This window comes from Amblyomma mixtum, chromosome 6 (assembly GCF_055824585.1).
Source record: "Amblyomma mixtum isolate Tamu chromosome 6, ASM5582458v1, whole genome shotgun sequence".
Taxonomy (NCBI): domain Eukaryota; kingdom Metazoa; phylum Arthropoda; class Arachnida; order Ixodida; family Ixodidae; genus Amblyomma; species Amblyomma mixtum.
In genome coordinates this window covers 75,868,469-75,892,319 of record NC_143017.1, presented here as the reverse complement: position 1 = coordinate 75,892,319, position 23,851 = coordinate 75,868,469, and the positions used below count along the sequence as shown (strand labels likewise).

Below are 23,851 nucleotides of genomic sequence, written 5' to 3'. Positions count from 1 at the left end.
GAGAGGGAGGGAGGAGAGAGACTTTAATGAATAAAGGAGAGGTCTGGTTATTAACCTAGCATGATACTCCAGATGAGGGTGAATGAAGAGGGTGAAAAAGAGAGGAAGAGGAAAAAAAAAATAAAGGATGACATCAAGCATACAACACTCACGCACGCACAGACAGACATGATTATCACAGGTTGTCCACCAAACTCGTGCCCCTTAGAAAAACTAATAATACTTTTTTCCCTCGCGCAGCCGAAGTCGCATCACTCCAGGGTCCAAGGAAATGTTCCAGGTGCACGGGGCCGTCCTGACGGAGTCCTAATGCCCTTAACAGTGCCTTGCGATGGGTAAAGATTTGGCAGCGGCAGATCAAGTTTTGAAGATCCTCGCGCGCACCGCATGTCGGGCACAGAGGGCTACTTGATGCACAAATTTTATGAAGATAGAATTTAGTGAAGGCAACGTCCAGGCGAATTCGGTGCTGGCAATTATTATTACGTCTATATAAACTGCGTGGCATGCGGGAGTCACAAGTGGGGTCGATACGAAGAAGGGGACTATATTGGCGCTGCGGGTCACACCATAAAGAGCGTTGCGTCTGCCAGGATTTAGTAGCCATAAATCTCGCGCCATCACTGCGAGAAAAGGGTATGGGTGGGAGCAAGGAGGTGTTGTCATGCACCGACCTCGCGGCACCGTCAGCACGGACGCTGGCTGCAATGCCGCTGTGAGCGGGTAACCACTGCAGTACAACACGGCTACGTATGCCTCACAGGCCTCGGTGTGTAACCTGTTCAATTCGTCGACGATCTACTCCTGAAGGCTTCCTGATGACTTTAGCGATTGTAGTGCAGCGCGAGAGTCACTGAAAACAACTCACGCGGTTGGCGGTTGTTGTGTAAGTAAATGCTGCTCGCAGAGCAGCCAGCTCGGTAGCAGTAGTCGAGGTGCGGTGACCGAGTGTCGTTGAAATCGTGGTGCGCATTGACGAAGTCCAGACGCCAATCCCTGATGAGAACGATTTGACAGAGCCATAAGTGGAGATGTGGCGGTGCGCACTGTAGCAACCATAAATGTGCTCAAGAGCAAAATATTTATGTGCAGGACTAGGGTGTTCATTTTTCTTTCAATGCCAGGGACTGTGGTCTTGAATTGCCATGCTGCGTACCTCCACGGAGGGGAGGAGGTTGTAACAGGGCCCTGGTACTGTGATGAGAGAATGTCATAACTTCCTCGGTGTAGTACTCTGCGAGTGAATGGTTAGGTACACGAGCCACAAACTGCATCTGGGCACGAAGCAGCTGCTGGATAATAGTAATGATACAGCACAGGCTGCTCTCTGCTTGAGTTCTAGCAGCCCTGTCTGCCTGACATTAAAAGCGGCTTAACTTTATAGTTATAGCCTGCTGCTCTCAGCCTCTGTAGGCTCATTGTTTTGCTTGGTCGTCGGCACGTCTGGAGGCGAAATTATTTCCGTAGTAATATTAGTTCACGAAGACGACGATGTGCAATGCACTGTTTAAAACCACGTGGATGGGTCCCCTCCGTCCCAGTGAGCACGCCATGCCGGTAGGGCTTTTTTTCTTGATCTTCGAATATGATCTCGCTTGTTTGTAACTTGTCATTAAACTTTGCATCCACTACGAGAACTAAACCATGTATGACCTCATTTATGTGCCCTATGCATGCACCTGTGCGTTAACGTGCGGATTTGAATACGACAACATAGTGGGATGTATGCGAGCGTCCTACGATGTGGAATGCCGAAATTTCGTCTACCCTTCCTCCATACTCTTGTAGACTTGTGAATGCAAAATTTAGAATAAGCAATTTCCGGACCTTTTTCTAGCTTTAGGAATAGGAGCTACAGCCACCGGCAGAGGGGGTAGACACATTTCCGTCAGGAGAGGGAGATGCCGAAGCTACTTTCTGGGTTGTCACAATCCGGTTCTGCTTCCGCTGTGTTCAGGTGCACACAACAGCCTACCGAGCGATCTGGTGACGGGCTTGGAGCCCTCTTCGGAAAGGTCAGATTGGTCACCAGTTTACAAGCCCACCAACAGGATTCCCAGATGGACATACCGTCTGCACACGTTTTCCGACAATTCCTCCTTGAAGACCTAGTCATCTTCAGGTATACTCCCCTAGAAACTGGTAGTACAGGGAATTGCTGGGGCCCCTACAACTTCCCGCTTCTTAATTACCTGCACTGAAGTTCTCGAACACTATCTCGCAGCACCCTGCCACCTCCATCTGTCAGCCTCTATCCGGGAGGAATGAGTATACCGCCACCTTCAAACCAACACCCTTCGTACCACAACTCCCCTCAATCTTTGGGACCCTACCCTAATTTCCCTCGCTGCGGGGAAAGTGCTACGCTACCCCGTGGCATGGGCCTGCCAGGTCACTCCTTTGCCTCCTCTCCCCTCTCCCCGCACAGAGGAATCGGAGGCCCCAGCAGGACCCCCACACGAAGCACCAGTAAAGGATGGTCCGCCACACTACAACTGTAACCTCTGCCAATGGGACCGTGGAGTAGGGGTCCCCCTCATCCTCTAACACGCCGTCATAGAGATGTATATTCCTCCTCCCTACAACTCTCCACTAATCTCAATCACATCCAAAGCATGGCATTGTGCACCGTGAAAAGACGTGACAAGAAGACGCTGGTATCTAAACGTTTTATTTCACAAATGCATGAAAAGCATGCAACGTTCGTGTAAAATCGCCCACTCTTCCTTCTTTTGCAAAGACAGTCGAGCGGCGGGAGCGATGCGAAGACGCTGCTTGGCCAGCAATTGAAACAGCGTCTCGATTTCTGAGCGCGCGGAGAAATTTCGGGGCTAAAAAAGCGGAGGGGGCGCCGTATCCTGGAAGAGTGACCTTTACACATCCTTGTGCCGAGGAAAAGCGGCTTTGAACAGGAGCAGCTCACGGATCGTTTCAGTAATAAAAGAAAAACAAGCGGGAAAAGAAACGGCAACACACGCTCTGAATAAATCCGCAGCTTAAAGCCTAAAAATGCGAACAACATTAGAAACGGGGAAAAACACTTAAAACAGTTAAAAAGAAAACAACAACGCCAACTTTCCTCGAACACCGCGCGCACTCCACACAAGGAAGTCCTACGAAGATCACACGCGCGATGGGGGCAGAAGCGCCTATCGGCTCACCAGCGCCGCACATGGAATGTTTTCGCGCAAAAAAACACGGGCACCGGGCATGGGAACTGTCTTCACGTTCGCGACACGCTGAAACACAGGCGGCTGTTCAGCAACGAACAGACCGGTCGGTCGTCCTCATCGAAGCTGCACGCACAGCAGCAGCCTTCGCTTGCGACCCGACACGTGCCGCCGTTGGGAAGCCAGCGTCTTCAGTATTGACTTGAGGGGGGTCCTCTCGCTCGCTCAGTAGATGTTGGACGATATCCAATCGGACGAGCTGCTGACCCTGTGGTAGATGCCGGGCTGGTAGTTCTTGGCGCAGGAGTAGCCCGCCGAAACGATGCCGATAAGGTAGTACACGCCGTAGTCGTTAAGCATCAGCGGGCCGCCAGAATCGCCCTGCGAAGAGTGGTTCCAGCGGGAAAAAATGTGCACAGTTACTTGTTAGGGCCAGATAGTTTAGACAGGTTGCTTTTTTCGATGAAGGGCAAACAAATGGCGATACGAGCAAGAAAAAGAAGACGATGGCTTAAACCAGGCTTGTGTTTTCGCTTTGAAATGTACGCTCTCTCCTGCTGCCCTCATACGGAACTCGGTTACTATTCGGGAGACACTGAACAGCCTGAAGACAAACAACTAAGACTGGTCAGATGCGTTCAGTTTCATTTAGTTGTTTGTGGCGTATTGAAGGACAGGATGAACCCTACTGAAAGTGGCCATTGATTTTGTGTGCGGTATAGCAGTTTTTTTGTGCGTGTATTTCATGCTTGGAGCTCAACGTCCTGTAGTTGCACATGGGATTTGTAAGAACTCCGTGATGGAGGACTCTGGATTAATTTCGACGACTTAAATAAGAACATAGCATTACTAACCAGTCCTAGATTTACCTCACATGAAGTCCCCCCATATATTTGAGAAATATGCATAAAAATGTCCGATCATGGTTGAAGGCTGAAACGCTGATATATTGCTTGACATAGCGCATCTAGCAAAATGCTAAATAACTTCGCTCATGTGCTATTCGCTCGAGGCTTCGTAGAACTCATATTTGGCCACAGTGGCCATTTTGCTTAAAGCATAATAAATAGCGGAGCCAGTTTTTCGCTCTATCTTCGTTCCGACGAATAAAAAGCGCGAGCCGAGCGACCTGTCACTACGCTACCTGTCACCTACAGGTAGCGTTACCATCTACAGGTGGGTGTCACCTACATCTCGTGCACGACCGTTGAGCAGAAACGACTGGTGTGTGCTTCTAGCCTTGTGACCACCAGTTAGGTTGCACGTGGGAGTGAGAGCATACAGTTTGGCGTACGCTAGCCGACCTATCGGCTAGTCCACTATACTTTTTTTCCTGAAACCAGGCCACGAAAAAAAAAAAATCATTCTGGACACTGACAGAAGTTCAAACCGAAAATAAAAAAAGGAAAACATGAACTGACGTCAGAGCCGCTCAAATAGTTTCGTGAGACATGGGCAGCACGGCTGATTCCATCAGCCGAGAGGCAGCCGAAGGGCGGCTATCACACGACCCGCAGTGAGAGCGCCGCATACCGCCAAGCATGCGGGGAGAACGCGCTGCCGAAAGCGACCCTTGCAGCCCAGTCATTCACACCAGGCGCCTTTGTTACGCGAAAAGAAAAGAGGCGCTTATATAACCGGGTCGCGTGCCTTTTCTCGCAAGCAGTTATTTTCATCGCGTCGTTTCTCGCCTCAGGCAGTCATTTTTCTTTCGTGGGCGCGCAGAAAGTCCTCGTACAACGAAAGAATAGCGTCCGCTGGCCTCCGTTGTAGTAGTCACCCACGCCCGGTGACCCCCATAAGCGGTAACGACTACTCCCGCAGAACAGTAGTGCGGGAGGGGGCGACATGACACGGTGGTAAGGATAGCTCTTTCGACGCCGTCATCGATGCTGCAGCGCGATAGCGAACGCTCGTTTCTGGCGCCCAGCCGAGCGTAACGCGGTGGTTCACGACAGGCGTTACGCGTGGACCCGGCAGACGGGAAATGGAGAAGTATGCCGTTGAGAGCCACGTCGAGCGAGAAGGAATCTGAGATTGGGAGAAAGGCTCCTTACCTGGCAGGAGTCCTTGCCCCCGCGCTCGTAGCCCGCGCAGAGCATTTCGTCGTGGATGCGGATGTTGATGCCCTGTCGCCGGTGCCAGTTCTCGCACACCTCGTTAGGCAGCACGGGAACGTGCACGTGCTGCAGGACACGTGGCCGGACCTTCGAACCTGTGAACAGGGCGCGGAACGTCGAGCTGTCTGCGCTGATCTTGGACGAGAGTGTTACACGGTAAAACAGTTTGCCTACTATCAAAAACGTCCAACCTTGCCTACAGTTGGAATCCACTGAGCTTAGAAAGGCGCAAGGTTTCAAAGGGTGTGACAGCAGAGTTCTTTTCTGTGCCATGCTCAAAGCCAGGAGGCAGAACGTGACGAAACTGAACAGTATCACTCACTTCACCCCAAAGGAGAAGGTCCGGTAGTGGGAGTATTATCTCTTCCTGCTGCTTATTTTTCATGCGTGACCAAAGCTTATTCCTTTGTGTTTTCGGACAGCATCTAAATAATGGGAAGACAGACTAGGTTGTACCAGTATGTCCAGTATGCTGTCTTCTTGAGGCGTAACACTGCGTTCTCAACATCGAAGAGTGGTCTTTTTACGTTAGCACCTGATGTCCATTGGAGGATCGCCTTTCGGTCGAGACTGTACGATGGCTTAGCTCACTAGCTTCCAAGCAGGATAGCATCCACAATCATTTGAGCATCTGTGGCGCGTACTGGGCGGCTCTGTGGCGCAGCTTTAATGTGCTGAAGGAAAGGCCGATTCAGATATGGGTTATCTGTTACTGATGCAGAAAGAAAGTTGGTAAAATCACTGCACCAAGTAGTTCCATTGCAATTCAACCGCGAAATGCAGCTCTTTTATCGTATTGAATAAGTTTATTTGCTTCAAAAAGTTCCTGAGCCTCCAACTATACTCTTCCAGCCTTCGGGGACCCTAAAATGTCAGGGACCCCAGAAGGCCCACGAACTCCACATTAAGAGCCATTAGCTTAGATGTAGCTTTCGCTGCCGTCGTCCTGGAAGATTTCTCAAAGGCTGTGTCAAAGAAAAAAAAACCGTCACAAGAAAGCTGAGCACGGCACTAGGGAAGGTGTACGTGCCAGGCTCGAGGGCGCCCCACCCGGCGGCCTCCGCGACGCGGGCCACGTATTGGGTGTCCTTGGGCGGCAGGCAGATGGGCAGCACGTTGGCCCGGTACGTGACCGGCCGGTCCAGGACCAGCACGGCCACGTCGTAGCGGTCCGCCTGCGGGGTGAACCGGAAGTCCGGGTGCACGCGGATCTGCCGCACGCCGAAGGTCTCGCTCGGCAGGCTTTCCACGTCAGAGTTGAGCACGTAGTCGCCCAGCGTCACGCGAATGCTCGATGGGTTGTACTGGTACCTGCGGAGGTGGCGAACAAGCTTGTCCGTGCTCTGCAGATACTGTGCAACGATGGTCCTACAACAGTTGACAGAAGCGCTTACACCTCGCGTGTTTCCGCATGGATGTCTCCTCTGGCAGCCATTTATAGAAATATGTTCCTCAATGCATTTACTTCTTGAGTCGCGATAGCTAACTTTGCGGTGTAAGCTTTTGCTCAGGAACCAGTGAGAAGGCTCATACTGAAGAGAGAATAATACGTGTTACCGTGCATGCCCCCTGTCTTAAGAGGCCCTGATTAAAAACGCATCGCTGCGGACAGGCATCTTTTTCCAGCGGTTCTGGTGATATGTGTACCAATGCATCCGTACGATATCTGTTGCTAATTAGGCCCGCGGTAACTTTTGAACTGAGCGTTACACTCGACATTTTTTCCCCCCAAGGTAAACCACCGCTGCCTTCGTGCCTCCTTACCTCGCCCCTTGCCCTGAACGCATGCTTCGCTACGCAACTTCTCGTTCTGCTCATGCGCAGTTGCGAGACCAGCAACTGCGGTGATTCTCATATTAGGCTCGCAGTTCGGTTACTACTAAGCAAGGCACATTGAATACGCAATAACATTCGTCGCTGCCGCTGTACCGTACACAGCTACAATAGCTACAGAACAGCGGTCTGAGGTAAAATGATACGATCTTGTGAATGTCTCTCAAACATTTCTGAACACGAACTTATTAATTACTTGAACACTTGAACGTGCTGTAATTTTCTAAATAACACGATTCAGCTCATCCGCATTGAACAAAACGTACCTGGTCAGGTACGCACCGTCTTTGCAGAAAGAATTAAGTCAGAAAGCCTAGCTTACTTCTAAATCGCGTAGTGAGTAAAAAGCTCTAAGTCTCTTTAAGGTAAGGTAAATCTCTAAGCTAAATCTTATCCTCAACGCTGAAGGCCTTTTGATCTTTAGGAAGGCAGTAATACTACTCTACACAAGTGAGAAACAAAGCATGCAGTCTTGTTGCTTTCAGCAAAGACGGTACGCCCGGTAGCGTATTTGTGAATGTTGTTCAAGAGGCGTAGTGAACTGAATTTCGTGTCATTCTTCTGCACTGAATAAAAATAAACTCGTGTATTACAAGCATTGTTTCACTACACACATGTCGTTCCTGAGCAAGCTTTCCCTGCCGAAAACGACTTCGCATACCAGTTTAACAACCACGAGGTTCTTCGCATCTAACCCTTCCTTCACCTTTGCGTTCTATCAAATCTATGCTAGTGCACAGGTAAGACATCGTTTTGAAATATTCGCTTGTGGCGACTTCTCTGCGATGCACCACTGTGTACAAAGTAAGGCTGCTTTCGCGGCGGCCTAACAAAACGTGGTAGTTTCACATCCATGTAACTGTGATGCAGGAACGGTTACTCCAGCTCGTTGACAGGAAAGGAGCAGGAGGCCAACGCCAGTGTCGGCAGTACAAAAAAAAAGAAAATGAAGGAAAAGGAAAGCAACAGCTCTGAGGCTCACTTGGCGACGCAATGGCCGGCGGTGACGACGTGCTGCCGGGAGACGAGGGTGCCCCCGCAGCGGCTGCCGGCCACCTGGATGAACGCCTGCCAGGGAAACTGGCCGAACTCTGCCTCTTTTCCGCCCACGATGCGGCTGATGCGACCGCCACTGCGACCGCAGTCTGCGCGCGGAAACAAGCCACGCAAGAGACACGTGCGTATTAGACACGGAAACCACAATAGTGAAAGGGTTTGGCATGTGGTATGCTACACCAAGTTTAACATCCCAGAGTGGCACGGCTTGTAAGGGACGCCGCAGTGGAGGACTCCGGAATAATTTCGACGCTCTGGGGATATCTAACGCGCACTGACATGACATAGGCGTGCGCAGGTCTCTCCATAATGTGGGGACAAAGTACACTGTCGTGCCTGTTCGCGTCTTCTGGTTTAGGTTTAGTTTATTCGGGTTTAACTTCCCAAAAGGGAAGCTGAAACGGTTTTTTGAGAATTCGAGGTTATTAACGAATTCGAATCTATTAAGCTTCTAGATAAATCATGAAAAGTATTTTTGCAGTAGCATTTAAAATGGTGTCGTAATCATCGATTAAAACCACGACGATGTTTAGGCTTCTCACTACGTTGGACGAGTGCGGAGAAACTCGGCAGTGACGTCATTGTTGCCGAAATTTCAGATGTTCGCTGCTTACGCCTGCAAGCTGCTGTGTGTCGTCAGATGGTGCCAAACAATGCACCGTGAGCTTCACCTTCGATGGCGTCGGTTTCCTTCTATGGAATAACCGTTTCTTCGCTGGAAACGAAGTGCCGTCATACGTGACGTCATTATCGGGGCCTCTGCCCGTCGCTGTGCACTTCAGAGAAGCCTGAACGCCGACGATTACCTTATTCGGCGATTACGCCACCATTTCAAATGCTAGAGCAAAAGGATTTCGCAGGCTTTACCTGCACGTTTCGAACATTTGGCAACCTTAAACTCATCGAATTCTAAAACCGCTTCAGTAGCACTCAGGCTACGAGGGACGCCGTAGTGAAGAGCTCCAGAAATTTCGACCACCTGGGGTTCTTTAACGTGCACTGACATCGCACAGTGCATGGGCCTCCAGAATTTCGCCTTAATCGAAATTCGACCCCCACGGCCGGGATCGAACCCGAGTCTTTCGGGTCAGCAGACGAGTGCCATAACCACTGAGCCACCGCGGCGGCCTGTTCAGTTCATGTCTTCTGGGTAGCAGGGAACAATAAGATGCAGAATTTGTGCCCCTATTCTCTATATCTATTAGGGGGACTACTGTCCCACTTTCTTCATTCTGTGCACGCCTACGGTCGCACCGCACAATACACGGGCGCCTTGCGTTTCGCCTCCATCAAGCCGCTGCCGCGAGTTGGGGATCGAACCCGCGTCCTCGGGATCGATAGTCGAGCGCACCCACTATTGAGCCACCGCGGCGGGGCATAACATTACAAAAAAAAGTCGTGCAATAAGCATTTACAAACAATTAACAAAGTCTTCACGCAGACATAATTTTCTTGCACCAATTCGTAGAAGTCTGGTGTCTGAATTTCTGCTCTAATATCAGAGTGCCACTGAACGCATCCCATTGTCACGGAACATCAACGAATTGCAACCCCAGAACAGCTGGAGGGAGCAACGAAATAACAGCCCCATTTCGAGCTCTGCTTTGGACAATTGCAGCAGCGAGATAAGCCGCAACGTAAATAACGCACCTGTATTGCGAGGTGTTTTCTCCTGTGCGCTTATCAGCACAGCAGAGCAGCATCTCTAGGGTATTTGACTTTTTTAAATCGCTTATCGTGCGCAATGCAGTTTAAAAGCAAACAGAAAAAGTGGAATGTTTTTGTCTGCTCTGGCTTTCCCTGCCGCCGCTGACCGTTGTACCATGCACTTGCAACCCTCAAACGGCACCAGAACTATCGCAAAGACGATTTCAATACTTCACATTAGCAACGTAACCAATTGCATTGCGCATTCTACAATGACAAATGGCAAAGCGAAATGCACAAGTCCTTCTTATAGGTGATGTACAGAAAATTCAGGGGGATTTTTTTGGCGGCTATATACATCTGTCACTTTTAATAGGCCAACGTGAGAGGAACGGCTACAAAAGCCACAAGACGACAGGTTGCAGAAAGGCGTGCATTCAAAACCTTATTTTCGCATTGCCTTTCCGGCGTTCACATTTAAATTCATGGGACGCTTATCACTCAAGAAAGGATGTGCTTAGAAACATGTTCGTTCGCCCACTTTTCAGGCGCCTTCTCTCTCAAGCCTCATCCGAATACATGGACACTGGAACCAAGCAGTCGTCTCTGCCAATGGCTATTGACGCAGCAGTCTTACGTTCCCTCATGTTTTCACAGGCGTTATTTTCAATGTCCTTGACATTCGCGACTGACATTCAAAAACCGCCAACTGATAAACTTTGGAGGCCCGCGTGCGTTACACGCAGTAGTGTCTGCAGCAGCTGTATTCAACGCCTTCCCACTGGCCATGTGGAAACAGGTCTCTGCCATAGCTGCGGTGGGGCTGTGCTACAAGGAGATAGCAGACAAATTACACTAAATTGGACTTGTTTAGAGCCCATACAATGAACCTGCCTGACCCCTTACAGACAAAGACGCTCAGTTCCACGGTTCTGAGGTGCACGTGTCTCATACCTTCTGCGTTTCCTGGCGTCTAAGAAGCAGATGCAGAAGGAAAGCGCGAGCTGTAGAAACAGTAGCACTATTTCTAGCCAAAGACTATATTCATTTTGGTTATCACCACCAGTAAAGTCTAGTGCAGTCTCCTGCAAAACCATGGCTTCTCCGATCCGTCTACACTTGCTCATGTTTTATGCCAGCCGCAGTCGCCTTTCATATATGCAAATCCTCAACCACCATTTCACCTAATTACCCCATTCTCTGTCTCCTGCAACAACGCTTTCGTTGCCTTTAAATGCACGCTTCACTTCACTTTATTACCTTAAAGACCCCACTTTGGGGGTATTACATAAGGGGTGGGAGTACAAATATAGATTGAATATGATTGCCTACATGGTATTTATGAAGTGCATATTTAAATTGTTAATAAAACTTGATTGGCAGGTGATGGCATCAACGTCGTGGAGAAGGCCATTCCAGTCTTGCTCAATGAGATGCTCGTTTACCTGTCGCGGGTATATGATTCCACTTATTCCTCAGTTTATGTGAAGCAGCACCAACACACACTTGTTATCTAATCCATGCTCGTCTACTTTCGTTTTTGCTAACTTTACTACCATCAATTCTTGCTTTTGAGGGCCGCTGCGATACCCTCAGCTAGCTATTAAGTCTTCACATTGGTGTTTCACCAAGAAGCACAAACTTATACCATCAAGTGTGGCGCGCGCGAACGTGACGCATGCGTATATAGCCTCTCACAGGGGTCGTTCTTGACGGGGCCGTAGTAGCGCGGCTTGATGACCGCGTCCGACGGCGTGATGCAGCACGAGAGCAGCGGCCCGCACGAGGAGCCCAGCGACCCGCCGCCCATCCAGCAGTGCAGGAAGAACGTGCACCGGGAGCCGCCGAAGCAGGCGTCCGCGCCGCTGCCCGTTCTTCCGGGGCGACCGAAGGGCGGCCGCCGGAGGAACTTGGTGAGGCCGCCCGAGGAGGCCGCCGGCTGGTAGGAGGCGGGCCTGGAGGACTCCGCAGCGCCGCCGCTCTCGACCACATCGGTCGTCTCGTGCGTCAACGGGGGAGACCCCGGCGGGGATGACTCCGGGGGTGGTGGTGGTGGTGGTGGTGGTGGTGGTCTCGGATGGGCAGCCGCCGCCGCTGCTGCTTCCAGGTGAGGAGCCGGCTTTGCCGCGAAGGGTGGGGTCTCGTACGGTGGCCTGCGCCGTGCAGAACACGGATGGAGAATCCATCGCACGCGTGATTTCACACGCAGACCTCAATCCCTCTAGGCTCCGAGGAAGCGACGCTTACACGAAATGGAGGTGCATCGAGCGAAGAGCTATGAAGCGGGAAAACTTTCTTATGCAGCGAGAATCAGAAATCTCCGTTTAGGGGGAAGCTTTAATATTTCCGACCAACGTTATGCTGGAGGTGTTGGTTAACGACTAAGAGCGCCGAAAATATGCGCGAGTGAAATGGTTTCAGGAAGGATTCGATTCCTAAGTTGGAAAACCTAATCCAGAAAAAGCTGTTTTCCACTTGAACCTAGCCAATGATCTTAGAAGAAAACAGTTTCAAAAGAGAACTTTTTGGTTTAAAGAAAAGAATAGAAACTAGCACGGGCCTAGATCAGGGCGCTAGATTTTAAGATTCAGTTTGGTAGTTCGCATCTGCCGATCACTCTGATGAACTAGAAAAGGCCAAAAAATTTGCAAACAATTGCGATAGTCGGTATAATGCGAACTTTGAGCGCAGCTCTTCATGTATTTGAGTTTTGCCACCATTCGGGATCTTCCCGTGGCAGCCACCTTTCAGCTGTCCATACCTCCGCTTTCGCCGTAGCAGGTGGCGTTTCGCTGTGCTACCACCTGCTACATGTGACCCGCCAGGTGGCGTTCACGCCGACTACGCAGACGCGTAGTGGAAGGTGGTATGTCGCGCTGCTAGCCACATTCCGCAATCTTCCCGTGCCACCTCTCACCTTCCAAGTGGCGTTTCGCTTAACTACGTGGACAACTGGTTGCGCCAACAACGCAGAAGCCAGCAACGGCCGACTAATAGCTGCTCCATTGCTGGCTGATTTATCAAGCAAAGGCTGTGGTGCGTCTACACAAATATGAAGTGCGGATCCCAGAGTCCAGGCTACACCACCATTTACTTCAAGTCTGATCACGGAGTCCTTTTCAGTGTGGATGTCTACAGTTTGAGTTGTATAGCGGGAAAACTTAATGGAATTTTCTCAGCAATACCGTCTATTGCTACCGGAATAACATTACTACCCAGAAAAAGCTACAGAATATATTTAGTAAAAAAAAAATTGTGCGTTGTGGACTTTTTTTAAAGAGACGTCGCTCATTATTACCACCATGAATAGTCACCCATTCAAAGCAATAAGAAAGAGGGTAAAGTGTTCATTATTCGTTTCAATTTCACTTCACAAGCTGGAGGAGGACCCACCTGTATGCTGGCGGCCTGTAGGGCCTCCGGTACGGTCGCGGTATCAACCGAAGCGGCGGCGATGGGTAGCGTGGCTTGTAATAGTAAGGAGTCTTTGGCCGAGGCCGATACGAGTTGTAGGAGTAAGGGCTCCTTGGGCGATGATAGGATCGATGGTGGTGGTATGGCCGCGGAGGAGGCTTTGGCCGCCAGATGGACAGCATGGGGCGATAGGCGAATGGCGCTGAGTTATACGAGTCTATGTACCCTGGAAAGAGTAGAGGAACGTCACACGTGAACCCACACCAAAGCGGTCAGCCGCGAGGGTCACTGTACACGCATAAAGCAAAGTTGTCCCAGCAATCTGTCGTGTTTTTGACAAAGCATACTACTGTCGAACCTCGCTATAACGAAACGGTTTATAACGAAATAATGGATATAACGAAGGAAAGACAATTCGCCTTGTAATCTAAACACGGGTTATAACGAAGCTATGGCCATAACGAAATAATCGCCGGCCCCTGCAACTTTCTTTTGATGGGGTTCAACTGTACATATAACCCATTTCGATTTGCTCGTCCACACGTAGCCGACCAGCAATGGAAAACGTAATGTAGTCAAATAGATTAAACACCCAACTTACTTGAAGGCACACCTACTAAACCTCGTGGAATAAACTTATTCAGAATGCCCTTTTAAAAAGTTACCTGCGAATCAAGTCCGAACGACTTCTTTGGTAAGCGTGAGCACATGCAAGAAATTCTTCAGCGCGCGGACAGTTCTCACGTTCAAGCGTCAGCCTAGGCAAAATAGCACAAGAGACAGAGGCTTTATAATTCAGCAGTGCTATTGCTATTAGCGTTTCTTCTAGCGCTGTAATCACTGCCTGAGGCAAGCCGACGCCTTCGTCGACTCCCTCTTTTTCCAAACGAATGCAATACCTTTCCCGGTGACTCAACCGGACACTGGAATCTATTTGCAATCATCAACTTTTCCTTGCGCTCGCGATATCATCACTGCAAATTTGCATCATCTCGTAGAACTATTGGAGAGCATAGTGCGGACACATTCGTTACTCTGCGAGCAGTGACGTCATCGACAGTTTCAGCTCGAAGGAGGAAGCGACCGTCAATGACTGTCGAGCTTTCGCTGACCCTGAACCTCTTCCTTGACATAGATCCTAGTGTGGACTACAACTCCTGTACTAGCGGCAAAAATTACATAGCTCTATACTTGAGGTACTTAGACCAAGAACCAGCGAATGCGCATGTCCAATATTCTTGAGCAAAAATTTTGAATATTGGAAAACGAAGGTACTAGCATATAAATATTGAATGTAATGACCCATCCTTCTGATATGTAGCAAAATCTTTAGTGTTTCCGTCGCTCGCATCGAGCAGTGAAGACTGCCATAGAAAACCAACGCGGAATTCTTTTGACGATAGCAAAAACGGTAATAGCAAAATATTCAAGCATGCCTATGGAAGATCTGCGGTTATATTGACTGCTATACTGATAGCTTAATATATGAAAAATTACGCTCATGAAATCTCAATTTCCGTTCAAAAATTCTTTCGTCCAGAATTGTTGGGCATGTAAATGCTCGTACTCACTTGGCGTGCTGTCAACTGCGTTGATGGTGATGTTGATGGTGTAACCCCCGGCTAAGGAGGCAGCGTGGACAATCGTGGTCAAACATAATGCTCGGAGGTTCATCGTGCAACCAGTGGCCGGGCAACAGCAGTCCTGGGACGAATCGTCATGAGCTACAAACGAGACCCATCGGCGCACACAGCTCCCCAGCCATCATCGCATCAGACGCCGACCAGCATCGACAACACAAGTACGCACTCGCGCGGGTACGGGAACATCCGTACATACACCAACGCAGAGGCACCGCCCACGCACTCAACCATGCTCAGCTTCCTTCCTTTCTTTTTCTTTCTTACATATTTTCGTGGCCAGCTATGCGGACAGAGCGTGACAGTATGTGTGTGTGCACATAGACTGTCAGCCCCCGCAGTAACCTCTAAACAGCGCCAATTACCCGCTGCGGCGGATTTGAAAGGAGTCGCTTTCAATAGACGCGTATCCCCCCGGCGAGGGGCACGCGATCTAGTAACTCGGTGAACCGTTTCAACGGCTCCGCTTTGTGTGCGTGTGGTAAGGACGTGGCGGTGAGTTCCGAAAGCGGCACGCTTGTTTGAGCCCGCGGACGCTGCCGGGTCGTTGACTGTCACTTTCAGGGAGAGCACGCGGAACCACAGCGCGCTGAGCGTGCCCGTTCTCTACAGGACCCGGACAAGTTTTTAGTACCATTTTTTTCTCCCGCTCAGCAACGCGCGGGGATGTTCCTGCACGACAGGCGGAATCAGTTCCGCACCCGCGAATCTGCCGCCGGCGCTCAGTGACATGCCTTTTCGACCCCTTATACACCAAGGAAATAAAAAAAAAGGAAGGAAAACTGGCGAGAATCTGGCAGGAAAACTGCCTGTCATGTATTCCTGAGTTATGAAAAGAATTTCTTCTTGGTTCGTCAGCGCAGGACTTAGACGACTGGCGTTGGTTCAGTAAAAAGAAAAAGAAAAGAAAAGTGAACGGTCACGCTTGAATAGAGGCGGACGTGAAGAGTGAACGTCGCAGTTCATAGGCACCTCTATCACGCATCGGATCGGGAACGGAGCGTCATCGGGCGGGAAGCCCTCTCGAGAGTCATCGCTGCGCCCTTCTTCCTACAAACTTTACCTGGAAAGAAGGTCGCCGAGGTTGCGCGTGTGATGCCGTTTTTAGACAAGGTTACTCCGGAGCCACCGGGCGCTTTAACGGGACACCGGCCGGCCCCGGCGAATTCCCCGCTCGACTACTCGGATGAGCCACCGCCTCCCTGGCTGTACGGTGCATCACACACTTCCTCGAGTAAGTGGCTGTGTTTTCCTGGCGTGCGCTATGCTGCTACCCGGGAGGCGATAAATATTTGAGGGCGAGTATTTTATTTCTTTTCGGACGCTGGTAATCAGCGCCAGTTCTCGTTCACTCAATGGCGACGAGGAAGTGGGGTGCCAACGCATCGATGCGACGCTCGTGCTCTACGGAGAGGCGTCCGTGCGGTCGGGGATTAGCGGGTCGCTCGAGACAAATGGACGAGCCGCCGCTGTATGGGCTCAGAATAATGCCGTTCCATCACGCTGATGAAACAAAGGCCGACGGTCGACCGTCGCAGCAACTCATTACTTTCGCTATATTCTCAGCGCTGAGAGCACAGCCTCACATAGGAGCTTCACTACAGAAGGCTAATTAAGGCTGGTGTTGTACCCCGCTAATTACACACGTTTAATTGCTACGAAAGCAGAAAAAGAGCGATAGCATCGTCTTCGAGCAAGGTGAAAGGAACGCTGAGTTACGCCGGCGGGAAGGTGTGAAGAGCCAATATTGAAAGCAAGGAAATGTCACACAAGGCGGGTATGACTGATAAGAATACAATTATGGTACAATTCCGGTTTATGTATATGCATGAGCAAACGAAGAACAATCTCACTGGCAACCGCTGCAGCGTTTTGAGACTTGTAGCGGTGAAAAAAACGAACGGCAGTGTCTTGTGACAGTTGAGAAGCAGAATTTCGAAAAAAAAAATATGTTAAATTCGTGAAAAATGCTGAAAACTTGAGAATCGCAGCATTGTGGATATTTTTAAAGCTGCGTAGCTTCGCGAAAATAACGTCAGAAATTTTTAGACGTACGCAAACGTTTATAGTTAGGAAAACTGACATGTTAAACGTGCTCTTGATTGTGCTATGCGATGCGAAAGCTTCCGCAAAAATTCACGCTGTCGATGGGAAAATACAAAAGAGCGACCATAAGCTTAGCTTGCTTTTAAATAGAGCTGGTTTCACCTAAATCTGCAGTCGCTGCCGAGCGAAATAAGTTATTCCTTCTTGCATATCTAGATATGAGCCTTCACGGCCCAGTAAATTGAAGAGTGCTGTGGACCGATTTTCGGACGCAGTCTTCTCAAGGCGTGCGGTTGTCAGAAACGCCGACAGTAGCTTTAATTCGTCATTGCTCCGTTTATGCTGAATAAGGATTGCACACGCTTCGCCAAAGATAAAGCTTGCTTGCTGCAGCAACGCTGGCACTCACACTACTGTCCGAGTTCTGGCATTTATTTTTGCTGGCACTTGTAGTACACCGTATAGAGCATATGCTCTGTTCGCAGTCCACGTAATTAAGATTGAAATGGGGAACTCAAAAAGCCTGCTAAAGTTATTTTACAAACCGCTGCATCGTCCACAAGCGTGCATAAATGCTTTGCTCCCAACTAGCTTTCCACAGCGTGCTACAATATTTCCTGGCTTCGCCCAGCACGCCCAGTCGTAGCGTTAACGCGGAGCACGCTTTCGGGGTCAAACTCCTCTCACGCCTTGTCTACCAAAGATTAGGAGGTGCTTAATAACATACTCTAGCAAATAGGGATATCACGCTCACATGTAATCCCAAGTAGTCTTCGCATTCTTTCTACGGAAGACATGAGAAAAGTTCGAACGTCGCTAAATTCTCACGATTTTTTTTTTTTTGCCGCACCTGTGCTATTCGCACTGGCCACAGTTTCGCAATGAGGCTAATGTGCGACGCTGTGAATATTTGATTCGCCCTCTGCAACGAATTTCACCCAGCTGGCCATTCTACACGCTTTATTACATGACCAACTCAACAGCGGCAGACTGGCAACAAGGACCAACGCGAATTAGAGGGACTCACCTTGCGCACTCGTAATAGCCAGGGGACCAGGCATTCGTTCTCGCGTCGCAGCCTTAAGCCCCGCACCGTTCTGCACTACACCGACATCGAAGCCGCTACTGACAGCCGCCCAGCGAACTGAAGGGGGCGGTGGTTCAGATTTTTTTGACGCTGCCTCCTCCGGACGCGCCGCTATCTGTGTCCGGGTTCTTCACGCGTTCACGTGACTTCATACTTCTGGCTGCCCTGTTGTGCGCATGCGCTGCTAAACGTTATCCCAGGGTTCGCTAAACGTTCCGCTGGAGTGGGAGCGATAAAACAATAAACGCTTTCGTTGCGCAGAAACGTTGGAAGTGAAGGTTCAGTTTGTGCCACGTTTGCCGTTAATCTAGAGTCGTGCACGATGCTCACCGAGCAACCGTAGAATGTCGCCTGGACAAATGTAACCTTTAACGGTTTACGGAGCTTTAACGGACTGCGCAGTTTTCCCGTGGTGGAAGCCGCCACACACACGGCGAATGTTAAAAAGAAGTGAGTAGCTGTGGGGTGCGGCATTCGCAGAGGGTGATCAGGCAACTGCTCTTCATTCGCAACATTGCAGAATGCATCGCGCACAGGGTTACCTAATAAAGTCATTATACTATAGAGGCGTTGGGCTCCGAATAGCAATTGAAGTGACACTACGGATGAAATCTTGATGGCGAGCGCGGCGCGATTAGGAAATTGCAATTGATACCCCCCCCCCCCCCCCCCCCCCTTCTTTTCCGCCTATCTTTCTCAAAACCCTACCTTCACTGCCGATCTATTATGGAGCTGTGGGTATAGACAGACAGCTTTCGTAAAATTGAAGCGTAGATAACGAGTTTCATAAAAGCAAGAACATTAAAAATGTCGGCTGCATGCTTCTAAATGGTGTCTACTGAAGCAGACACCATTTGGAAGCATCTGGAACTTTGAAGCTTAGTTTACCTGTACGCCAAGATGCTTGACTTCGCTTAAGTGTGCTCTCAAGCGTAAGGAATGGCTATTCTCCTTACTCCTTTTGTTTGTCTAAATGACCATTTGACTTTTTTTTGTCACCTACTTGGACGCCTGACCCGCAACCGAAAGAGACTCTAGAGAAGTACGTTTTTTTTTTTTTTTCTGAAAAGCGTACTTCTCGAGCGCTTTTCACGCTGCCCGCACAAAGCTCGTATCGCACCATCTGCCGCACACTTAACACAATGTGTTTCTTTGTCGTCAGGCGAATTTTTCATCTTTTCTTTTCTTTGACGTAGGTGGGAACCACTTCTTTTTCACGGTCTGTCGGACGCTGAGCTGCGAACAGAACTTCGAACTGCTTTGGCTTTTTGCCCCTGAACGATGTTCCAGCTCGTGACACTGCTGCACGACAGGCTTCAGGAAGTTCGCATGGTTTCATTTTTCTTGCAATATTAATCTTGCAATATTAACAAATGAAAAGCTCAGAGTAACGGCTTTAATTCACGGGAATAGACAGGTTTAAAGCTGGTGTATCTTCCTTTCATTAAAAAAAAAATATATTTGACATGATGAATTGGGAAACCGGAAATTATGCCAGTTAATTTTCAGTTATGTCCACCATCAACGACAGACATGTGGTTAAGGAAGTGTGCTGATTTCTAAAGCACCTCTCAGTTTTGACGCATTGAAAGAGCAGGAGCCTTTCATTTTGCATCAGCCTGAGTTCGCTCATTATTGCGCAGATCACATCATGCAGAGATCTAAAATGACTTTCAGAGCAGTAAAATAGATATAGAAAGGCGAGGATGAGAGGCAAGTCACACTGAGTCAGCGCCTCTTGTCCAGGGGGGGACCAGCCTAATGGCAGAACAGCCAAATTTTAAAGCAGGAAACACCAGCTTAGTTCATGCGTTCACCTAATAGCTGTCGACGCGGTTCCTGTGGTGGTACAGCGCGGACTTTCAAATTTCTATTATGCCAGTTCGACTTGAAGGCCGATGATAGTACTGGCTGAGCAAAGTGCACTGTGAGAAAACCGACTCAAAAAGCCGTCCACGAAGTGGAGCAGTGGTGCCGGCAAATGCACGCTTAAGCGCTGTCAGATCAGGTAATGGTAGAAAGCCATCATTACCGTCTGGATAGTTCGAAATTACATTAGCACATGAGCAGACCAAACCTGTTTTGTTCCCCGCCTGGTCATCAGCCAACGGCTGTACAGCATCCTTGTGTTCCCTTTCTATCATATTCGCAACTTTAAGCCGCTGCTGCGGATTCGGACGTTTTCGGAAAAGATATTTGCTCTTGCCACGTGCCATTACTTCCACCTCCTTCTTTCTATTGTGCAGATAACATTCTATTGCTGCGCAAAAATTGAGCGCGAATGAAGATTGGTATAGGGAAAGTTACTGACTACATTCGGTACTGATTACATTCCACTAGATAAGAACAAAACATTTCATGTGGCAAGTACCGGTGCAATGAAAAGTAAGGGAAACAGAGCGTAGTGATCTAATGGTGCTAGCTTCGAGGGCACTGGAAATTCTTGCTAGTAATACGCTGGAGCGCAAACATAGTTCGGAAACGTTGACAAACAAGATGAGTGTCACCTCAAATCTTGCACGCTTCCGCTTCTGCGCATTCTGATCGCAGAACATTGTTCCGTTTGCTGCTGACTTTACCTGCACTAGACGTCTCAAGGCACGTCCCAAGGACATCCCAAGGCACATGATAGGTTAAAGACAGGCAAAAGTTTAAAGCTCTGAATGTAAACTACTTTCATCCGCCTGATGCTCACATTGCTTGCGCGCGCAGGTGCTTCATAATCATTAGAATAGGGTCGTTACCGCTCTATACCATCTGATACGAGCCCAGGACATCATCATGAAGGAAACGAGAAATATAATTCCTACTGGGATGTCCAAAAGTGTGGAAGACCAGTTCCTTTATCATAAGCCCTGATGGCTGGGTTTACTCAGGGATAAAGACAATCCCAGAGGAAACTGCCAGAAAGGACACATCAGGTAACGGACAGTGAATTCTTTCAATCACCCTCGCAATATCGCAATAACAGCGCAGACTCCTACACTTTCATCTGTCTTTGTTTGCGGCAAGCTGACTACTTAATTTTTGCGTGTGTGTGCGTTCGGGGGGGAAGGGGGGGGGGGGAGGATAGAAATTTAAAAATGCTACGCTCGACACAACGCAAGTCTGCCCCGAGTCAGTCCGTAGCTCGTCCGGCCGCGTTCTGCAAGGGAGCAGAGCCGCACTTTTTTTTTAAAAATTATTATTTTTTGTTTGTTTCTCACGCACGCGAAGTTAAGCAAGCCATTGTGGTCTGTGATGCAGAAAGACGGAAACGTGTGCATCCACAACGGGGTGGGGGGGAAGAGGCGGTCGGGGGCGGGCTTTTTCTGTCGCTGAAACAAGGTCGTTCATCTCAAGCGTGACACCGCCCCCCTTCTTCTTCTGCTTGCTGAACATGCACCCGAAACGTCGCCTCTCCTCGGTGCCCGGAGTGCGCTCCCGCACTTGGAACGAGAAGACAGCCGTAAGGGGCGCGTAACATTCGTTCTGTTTTCTCTCCGGCGGCGGAGCGGACGAGGGGGCACTACACAACCGCCGGTTTTGGTCGCGTTTCGGCTTATGCTCGCTCGCTTGTTGTTATGCGTTACGTCATAAAAAAATTTCTTCTTTCTCTCTGAGCTCGAGGCGGGCGCTTTCTTGCGGTCTCCCGCCTTTCTTCGGCTGCTATTTCTGACGGTTGCGTGAGTTAACCAATTGGTTCAAGGAATGCATGAAAGCGCCTTTGAAACGACCTGCTCTGTGTCCAGTATGAGAGCGAAGCGTTATTGTTTCCCCTGGAGCGTGCGTTACTCACTAGGTCGTACGCCACTAGCATTGTAGTGTGACTGGCGCACGTGCCGACAACGCTGCCTTGCATCAGTGAGAAAAGAAAAGAAACAACGCGCTCTGTCAGGTAGTAGAGTGCGGACGGTTGGATATAACGAATCTTGTGAGAAAATTCGCTATAACGAATTTGTTTACTACGTCGACTTTTTCTATGTACTATAATTTTTTTCTGGCGAGCCATTGCACTAGTAAACCTTTCAGTTGTTGCATGCTGCCATCCTGTTCAGAGCAACGTAATCAAACGAAGGTGAACACTTTGTATTGCGTCGAAAACTCGTCGGAATAAAAGCGCTCTTCTCTGTTTCCGTTCGTGCGCTCTTCGTAACCTAAACTAAGGCTGAGGTGCTGATTTTGGAATTTTACAGATGCACCAGAGCTAGCACTCTAGAAAGCAAAAAGAAAAGTAAAAAGTGTGTGAAGGTACTCACGACATTTGCGACGTCTATCCATACCTGGCCACTTCTGTCATCCTTTTATGACCCTGGAAGAAAATAATAGAGTGTGTAAATATTCGCGCCAAACAGGTAGAATGTGTTCTCCATTTAGCAATGAATGCTTACATAAGAGTGCTGTCTGTCATTATTATTTCAAAACTGTTTGGCTTGATTAAAACATTCCTTACGTGGCAAACACGTTTTAAGGTTGCGTTATTACTTACACCGGATAAAGGCGGAGATAAAGAAGTAGTGTTGTTTTGCACATTTGCACCTTTCTCTTTTTATTTTTTTTTTTACCGCAGGCTCGTACATTGGCTTCAGGAGGTGATATATTCACAGCCGATACGCTCCGTCGGTGGGCGTGTAATGAGAGAGAGGGAAACATGCTGAAAAGACTGCTTCCGTTCCGTGACTGGTCCGGGACTTTGCGAGAATGCCCAAGGCTCCTTGAAGCCTACAGCGGCCCCATTTCTCTGGAACTGTCACCACAGACCCCCTCCACGATTTCGACGCAATGGTGGCATACTCGTACCGTGAACAGCGACCGTGTTTTGACCGTAAAAAATTATTTTTTACCGCGCGCGCATTCGAACAAGGAAGCGACATTTCAAAACGAGCAAGTGATTTGTCACAACGTTTACGCAACGACGTACTGGGTCACGCCACGGTGTACAACGCGGGAAACGATCAGCAACGTGCTGTGTGAGTTTCCGGAAGTGGGTTGTTTTCCCCAAACAAGGGACGGCCGTTCTTAGCAGTCATTCTGGTGTCCTGCGCATTCTTTTTTTTTTTCTCGTCGTAGAAAGAGCGACGGGTGAAAAGACACAAGCCTCCCCGTACAAATATAGCTGACGCTTTTCAGAGTGCACCTCCCTCTCCGCCTTTGACTTTCCTGCTCAAAAGTTAATCTTCAGTCTTGCCACATGTATGCCACGTCAGATTTCATATACGTGTCAGCGCCTGTTCCTGGCGCCGGAGTACCTCGCTCGTGTTAGGTGAAGAAGCTTCTTTTTTGTATGTGCGTTTCACCGGGTGGGCATTTTTTTTTTTTTTGGACGTAATCCTGCGCGCTCGTTCGGGCGGCGATTTCATATTTTACGCGGCGAACAATCAACCGCAGCTCACGCACGCGCCCACTCTCGCCCGCTGTTTCTTCCGGCTGACCCAGCTCCTGAATGCGGTTGAACCTTTGCGCCACGCTGCTTGTTTTCTTTATTTTTTTCTTCTTTTCTTCCTTAACCTTCCGCATTTTCCGCCCGGCGCGTCATGGCTGTAATAAGCCTTCCCCCATTTTTTTTTGCTCTTTTTTTTGTGCCAGTCCCGATTCCGCGGTGGTGTTTCACGTCACCGTCAAACGACCTCGTCACGGCGCCTTAGGCTTTCTCCACCCGAGTCTGCCTTGACGTTAGCGGCGCTCAGCTGACAGTTGATCAAGCGCTGCTGGGAAGCGCTTAGATCACCGGCCGACGCCCGCGAAGGAGAAGGGAATGAATCTCTCTTCCTCCTGTCAGAGAAACGCTGAAGCTGTCGTCCGAGTGCTGCCCGGGCGTTGTGTCGTATGCACGGCAGGCGAGTTGGGCTGTGTACTGCA

At 49.4% G+C, this 23,851-nt stretch overlaps 1 protein-coding gene across 2 annotated transcripts; it reads right to left on the bottom strand.

Moving 5' to 3' along the window:
• Positions 1-2,765: 2,765 nt before the first annotated feature.
• Positions 2,766-22,305, bottom strand: LOC149339417 (brain-specific serine protease 4-like). Of its 2 annotated transcripts, none has more exons than XM_089550470.1 (8): positions 22,252-22,305; positions 14,812-14,944; positions 13,220-13,466; positions 11,525-11,979; positions 8,106-8,268; positions 6,321-6,601; positions 5,228-5,385; positions 2,766-3,551 (listed from the first exon to the last, which is right to left on the bottom strand). In XM_089550470.1, the coding sequence occupies exons 2-8, from the start codon at positions 14,912-14,914 to the stop codon at positions 3,396-3,398; spliced, it is 1,563 nt and encodes a 520-aa protein (XP_089406596.1). In that variant the 5' UTR covers positions 14,915-14,944; positions 22,252-22,305; the 3' UTR covers positions 2,766-3,395. The 2 variants fall into 2 exon arrangements, with proteins under 2 accessions (XP_089406596.1, XP_089406595.1); XM_089550469.1 differs by lacking the exon at positions 22,252-22,305 and adding an exon at positions 17,954-18,086.
• Positions 22,306-23,851: the final 1,546 nt, after the last annotated feature.

Coding starts and splice junctions, on each gene's coding strand:
- LOC149339417 (XM_089550470.1), bottom strand. CDS start 14,914: ATGAACCTCCGAGCATTATGTTTGACCACGATTGTCCACGCTGCCTCC. Junction 6,602..8,105: donor GCCGGCCATTGCGTCGCCAA/GTGAGCCTCAGA, acceptor CCACCTCCGCAG/GTACCAGTACAACCCATCGA. Junction 3,552..5,227: donor GGGGCAAGGACTCCTGCCAG/GTAAGGAGCCTT, acceptor CACTCTTCGCAG/GGCGATTCTGGCGGCCCGCT.